The 6964-nt window shown below is 38.7% G+C and overlaps 1 protein-coding gene across 1 annotated transcript; it reads left to right on the top strand.

The window, feature by feature from the left end:
* Window positions 1–828: 828 nt before the first annotated feature.
* On the top strand, window positions 829–5442 carry c1h6orf120 (chromosome 1 C6orf120 homolog). Its single transcript, XM_034088931.1, has 2 exons — window positions 829–921; window positions 4141–5442. The coding sequence occupies exon 2, from the start codon at window positions 4188–4190 to the stop codon at window positions 4773–4775; it is 588 nt and encodes a 195-aa protein (XP_033944822.1). The 5' UTR covers window positions 829–921; window positions 4141–4187; the 3' UTR covers window positions 4776–5442.
* Window positions 5443–6964: the final 1522 nt, after the last annotated feature.

Here is a 6964-nt window from a genome sequence, read left to right as displayed (position 1 = left end):
GCATTCTGGACCATTTGAGAGATGACTTGCTACTTCAGATGCTGTATAACTGCCTGCATGTCCTCAGTTTGGAGAAACAGCAAAGCATTGTACTGCTGGGGACAAAAGTATACTTCAGCCACCTAAAACAGGCCCACTTAACAACATCAGATCAGTTCAAGTGTACACTTAATTGACAATTTCAACACATTACCTTGCAGTAAGACAGCCTTTTCTGACTGCAGCTGTTATATGGAGTCTTGTGTATTTTGCTTTTCGGTGGCTTCGATACATTCTGGCTGCTGCCCAGCGAAACATGTCATTGCTTTTCCAATGTCGGGCCATGCTGGATGCCATCAGGAAATTCACCAACCATGTTTAAGTAACTCGTACAATCTCACCTCAAAACATCCACATTATTACTCTAGTTGACAGAATTTTTACATTATTATTTATATTGGGCCATGAGTTTAGAAAATGTTTACATTTGTCATAAAAAAAGAGAGAAAACATCATAATAATGATGTTTATTGATAGATGGATGGATGGATAGATAGATAGACAGGCAGACATATAGATAGATGGATGGATGGATAGATAGACAGACAGGCAGACTGACTGACAGACAGACAGACAGACTGACAGACGGACTGATGGATGGATAGACAGACAGACAGACAGACAGACAGACAAATAGATGGATGGATATTCATTTATTCTTGCTTTATTAATTCTTTGGGGCCTTCAGTTCAGATAAATAGTAAATATGTGATTAAATAAAGAGAGAACCTTGTATTAATTAAGTTTAAATAATTAAGTTACCATGGTCCCCCAGTAGGCGTCGCTAATGATCCGCTCTCGACTGTAGGTGAGTGAGAGGAAAAGGAAGTGAAGAAGTGAACTTTGTTTGGTCGAAGATGTTGGTTAGGAAATGACAGCTGTGTGAGTAAACGTCTTTTAAATTACTTATCGATACGTGTTTGATAATCATTGGTAACTTAATTAAATGAAGTGTTAAGTTATTCGGCAGCAGCTATATTCTGTAAACTTACGCGGATTTAGCTCAAACTGTACAAGCTAGTTAGCATCGTTAGCATCGTGATAGCTATGAGAAGCTAACCTGGTTAAATAAGTAAAAATCTGCTGTTAGCTTCGGTAGCCTGATTCATGCTAATCGGAATATAAACTCGTAGGTATGTTATCAAATATAGAAATTACCAATGTAATTAAATAATCGTGTATTATACTTATTTGCTGGTTTGTATAAAGAGAGCTGGGTACAACGTTCATTCCTTTGAGAGTTTCTCAGTGCCGCCTGAAGCCAAAAATGGAACTGTAGATTCAGAAAGTACCCGGATGTAGGCCCACAGAGCATGCGCAGTTGAGTTTTTCCTTAAAGTGGAGGACTGTAACTCTGGATTCAGCTTTTGGCGCATATTACAACTTTTTAGACCCAAATGAATTACATTAGCTACTTTTATATTGTGTTAGCTGTCATTTTGCCCTTCAATTGTGTTTTATTTTTGCCGGATAGTTAACGGATAGTTGTTTTATTTACTATTCTGAGATTCTTATATTTCATAATTGTCTATTTTCTACTCTAATAATTTCTAAGTATGTGTAATGCCCTGTTTTACATGCTGCTGCAACGAAAAATTCCCACTTTGGGATTATTAAAGTATATATTTGATCTTTATTTTATTTGTTGGCCAAAATGACGTCACGGAAGTTGTAGTACCACCGTGTGGCCGCTACGCCCCTTCATAAAAACCGGCTTCAACGTCCGGCGCACTTCCTGGTTTGGGTTCAGGTTTATGCTGATGGCAGGTGTTAGCATGTTAGCATTAAACAAAAAAAAAACAACGTCAAGTTATCGACACGAACTGCGTTACAATACAAACTAAACCCGTTGTTATATCACATGTCTGGTTTGAAAATGTTGGGGTTGATAATTTAAAGCTAATACTCTGTGTTTTTAATATGAAATGTGTTAGTTCCCCCTCGTATCAAAGGTCGGTCTCACCGGTAGATTTAGCACCGAGCAGATTATTTTTAGCTCTGCCGCGGGTCAGAGGTCTATTTTAAACTGTTCTGAGAGGAAGGGCATCCGCAGCCTGGGTTAATTATGTTTTACTTTATAACGGCACTGGTGTAAACTCATTTAGTGGATTTGTTCAAGTACTGTTCTTAAGTACACTTTAAAAACGTGTACTTTACCTGAGTATTTCAATTTTTGTCGATACTTTTTGCTCCACTTCATGTCTTTAATACCTTTTAGTTACTAGGCAGATGTGGATGAATGATGTGAAATCTAATCAAGTGTTAAATCAGACTTGAGTTCCACCTGGAGTAAATCCACCAGCTACCCTGCAGTCTACAAAGCCATTCAAACTAGCTGCACTTTCACCAGCTTTGAGAACACTTTCATGATCAATCATTATAAAACATATCATATATTTATATAGAAGCTGTAACTAAAATCACACAGTGTTTGCAGAAGTATTTAGATATTTGTGTACTTATACCACACTCAGAAAACGCTCCACTAAGTTAAAGTCCTACATTCAAAATATTTCTTAAAGCATGTTAGTTTTATCAGCAACATGTATTATTGTATTGTAGAAAGGTCAAGCTATTTGTTGTGCAGTAAAATTATCCCTCAGTGTATTCAATAACACTTCAATGGTCAGATCAAGTCTGAAATGTGACTTGCAGCTCCATGTGTGACATCAACAGACAAATATCAAGACACAATACATGAAAAACAGACATTTAACATAACACGATCAGTGAGAGAAAAGCTGCTCAAAGAACCTTCAGCGTGCATCTGATAGTATAACTATTAGGGGAGTAAAAGGCATTTCTGCATTAGAAATGTAGTGGAAATATCAAAAAGCCTCGAATAGAAATACTTAAGTAGGGTAAAAGTACTCCAAAAGAAACTCACGTACAGTACGAAAGTAATTTACTTCGTTACTTCCGCCATTAAGTACAATATTGATGGTTTGTTCTTCTTTATATGTTAGGCAGTGGTAGTATTTTGAACTTAAGTTAAAGTACTAATAATAACACTAAAAAAACTCCACTGTAAGTTAAAGTCCACTATTCAAAATGTATTTAATTGAAAATAAGTCAAATATGATCAGAAATGTACATCAAGACCCTTAAATGTACTTTTTTTTAAATCTGGGATCAGACTCTGTATTTGATTGAATGGTGCACACAACGGTTAGAAAACAGGTTGTTTTTTGCAACAGAAGTGGCAACAATAATTCAAAGTGGGAAAGTCACTCAAAACACTGATCGATTGGGAAAAGCACAAGTTGAACCCATGCTATTTTTAAATGTTATATAATATAGAACGTGTTTGGCTGCCTTTTCAGAAATCAGAAACAGGTTTATTGATAAGCAGGTTCAAGCTTGCGAGAATAAGCCTGCACATAAACGCAGTCAACAAAGACAGATTGTAAGAAAAGGAGCAAAAAATTAAATATAGAGAAATATGTACATGAAGTGTACATGTGCAGTATATAGTGAAATAGTGAAATATGTGCAGTATATAGGGTTAGAGATTTTAATGTTACTATTATAACATTAAAATACAGAGAAATATTTACATGAAATATAGTTTAAAAAAACTACAAACCGTATAATATATAAGTAACAAATTAAATATGTCCAGTATTGTTATGAAAAGTGGAAAACTGCAAGTATTACAGGAACATATGTTTATTACCAAGTACGTTCAAGCATACGAGAAATGTGCCTGAACATAAACAGTCAACAAAGATAGATTGTAAGAAAAGGACCAACAACTAAAACTATTATAACGTTAAAATATAGAGAAATATGTACATGAAATATAGGTACCGAAAAACTACAAACGGTATAATAAAACAAAATTAGAAAAAGGAAATATGTGCAGTATATATACTGCACATATTTCATTTTTCTAATTGGGTTAGTAATTTGAATGTTACTATTATAACATTCAAATATAGAGAAATATTTACATGAAATATAGGTACCAAAAAACTACGAACAGTATGATAAGAAAAATATTTAAATATGTGCAGTATTGTTATGAAAAGTGGAAAACTTAAGTATTACGAGAACATATAATGAATGTATTGTTGCATTGGTCTCTCCTCTCGCTCTCAGGCTGTCTGGTGTTGCCAGGCGGTGACTGTCTGCCGGATGCCGTCATCATGAAGCTGAGCAGCAGCTTCTTCCTCCTGCTCGTTTCCTTCTCTCTGTCCCAGGCTCAAGGCTTCTTCGGCTCCTCCTCAGACGACGAGGGCCTCCCTGAACACTGGGTGCTGCTCCACGTGGTCCAGGGCCACATCGGGGCGGGGAACTACAGCTACCTGCGCCTCAACCACGATGGCAGAATCATCCTCCACATGCAGAGCCTCAAGGGGGACGCGGACCTCTACGTTTCGGACAAAACGCTGCGTCCCAGCTACGACACGTACAAGCTGCAGTCGGTCACCTGTGGGCCCGACGTGGTGGTGGTGCCGGGGGACCTCTCCAGGCCCGTGGGCATCGGGATCTACGGACACCCGAGCCACAAGGAGAGCGAGTTTGAAATGCGAGTGTTTTACGATCAAACGGTTCCCTTGGATCCGTTCGATAAGGGCTCTTACACCGCGGAGAACGGACAAAAGAAACAGAAATCCCCTGAGGCCGAGGAGGAGGAGGAGGAGGACGACGACAACGACTTTGTGGAAGAGGAGTCGATCTTTTGGACAATTCTAATCGGACTTCTGAAGATTATACTGGAGATTTTGTTTTGAGAAATAACTGCTTTTACACGAGGAGACTCAGATTTTTGTTTTGGCTGGAGTCGACCTTTGATAAGATTATTTTCTTAAGATGAAAACACGTCCGTGAGAATTCTGGCGTTTTAATTACTTTACTTGAAATCAAACGTACTTATTTGATTAGCAGTGAGACCAGTTCAAAGTCTGTATGCTTGGTGGTGAGCAGAGTAACTCGGGCCTGTCGGATTCACCACATCTTGTCTTAACTCGTCGTATCAACAAAGGATGAGAATGCTTTTTAAATGTTAGGGACACTAATCTCCTTTGGGATAAATGTTAGATCCTCTGTTGGACATAAAAGGTCCTGAAAGTGATTGAAGGTAAAGAAGCCGTCATGATTTACTGTTAGCGTCATTATTTCCTTAATTTAGACTCTAACCTGTGAAGATATTTCTACCAACCTGTTGACATCAGTAGCAGCATTTCATTTTGTTCTAATCACTCGATTTTATTCTTGATTATTTGTTCCCCGCCTGTTGGACAAGCTCCTGGTTTTTTAAACATCTCCTGCGTTTTGGAGTTAGCGGTAAACGTGCTACCACTGAGCAGAAATGTTCAACAGTGCCTTCACGAGGAACGTCTTCTGCAGACGATTCAATCAGGTTTCTAAATAAAGCAGTTTTACTTCTGACTGTTAAAACGTGTTGTTTCTGATCTTTGGGGGGAAAGCTCTTCACTTCCTCAATGAGCACTGAAGTGGGTCATTCTGAGAGACGGGTTATTAATACATGTGTTATTATGGGACTTAAAGGTGGGGTAGGTAAGTTTGAGAAACCGGCTTGAGATCGCTAGAATTTGAAAATATACAACCGGAGAAAATCTGCCACTTCCTCACAGAGCCCCTCCTCCAACACACACGAACGCGCACATGACCAATGAGGGCAAGAGATAAGTTTGTGCCCCGATGGAAGGCTGACAGGCAGGTAGGCCGTCCAATCGATTGGTTGTACTTTTTACAGTATTACGGCTTCTACAGATGAAATTTGTTTATGGATTTTTTGTCAAAGCACTTCAGATATTCATTGCTATCGGGATGTTAAGAGCATTCCATGGAATATAACAAGTGTATCTCGAGCCGGTTTCTGAAACTTACCTAGCCCACCTTTAAGATAACTTTTAGCACTTAAAAACAACGGATTCAGAATAGTTTAATAGCATTCATCTGCAAACGATTACTTTCCATTTACAGATTTAAACCCAGTCAAAAGTCACCGTGTTACAAATTAGAGTTAGCCTAGATCAGGGGACTCGAACACACAGTGGGCCGACATGTAAAAATGGGTGCTCGTCGAGGGCCGGACTGGTTCAATGTTTATTTTTAAAACTTATTGAAATTAACTTATTGCACATATTAAACGTGGAACTAACAAAGCTTACATTATTGCCTATAAAAACAACATTAAATAATCAGTTGCATTCATTTCTCATGGCTCGATCTGCAGCTTTTCTTATGAGTACATTTCCCCACAGGCCAACAACAGCTTCAACAAACTATTTCCCTCAGAGAGAAAACCAAACATGCCCTGTTGTCGTGAGAGAGAAAGTGCAGAAGGAAGCATCCATTGAACTCAGGTTGCTGCTCTGCGATGCTAGCTCAGACACTTGGCATCTCCTCAGGGTGCAAGGTCATCAATGTGTGGGCTCAGGCTCTGAGACCCTCAGGATGGAGTGAAGGTGTGAGAGCAATATACCGGCGGGCCAGATCTAATAATTAGAAATTATCCAGCGGGCCGAAATTAAATCCACCAAGGGCCTGATTTGGCCCCCGGGCCTCGAGTTTGACTCATGTGGCCTAGATCTAATTTACTTTAGTATCTTCATTTCCTGCAACTTATATATAATAATGTGCTTATTTGTTTTGTATCCTCTCCAGTGAAAAACATTGCTCTCCAATGGATTGATTTTGACAAGAGGTGGAAGAAGTTCTCAGATCGTGTGCTTGAGTAAAGGTAGAAGTACAAGAGTAGGAATACTGTTACTCATCAAGTAGTCGTTGTGCAGATTGGTCCATTTCAGAATAATATATATGATGTGTTTTATAATGATTGATCATGAAAGTGTTCTCAAAGCTGGTGAAGGTGCAGCTAGTCTGAAGTACTTTGTAGACTGCAGGGTAGCTGGTGGATTTACTCCAACTAAAGGTATTAAACATATGTAGTGGA

The sequence above is a fragment of the Pseudochaenichthys georgianus genome, chromosome 1 (genome assembly GCF_902827115.2).
Source record: "Pseudochaenichthys georgianus chromosome 1, fPseGeo1.2, whole genome shotgun sequence".
Taxonomy (NCBI): Eukaryota; Metazoa; Chordata; class Actinopteri; order Perciformes; family Channichthyidae; genus Pseudochaenichthys; species Pseudochaenichthys georgianus.
Note: the sequence above shows the minus strand (reverse complement) of the source record. Positions and strands in the feature narration are given on the sequence as shown.

Coding starts and splice junctions, on each gene's coding strand:
- c1h6orf120 (XM_034088931.1), top strand. CDS start 4,188: ATGAAGCTGAGCAGCAGCTTCTTCCTCCTGCTCGTTTCCTTCTCTCTG.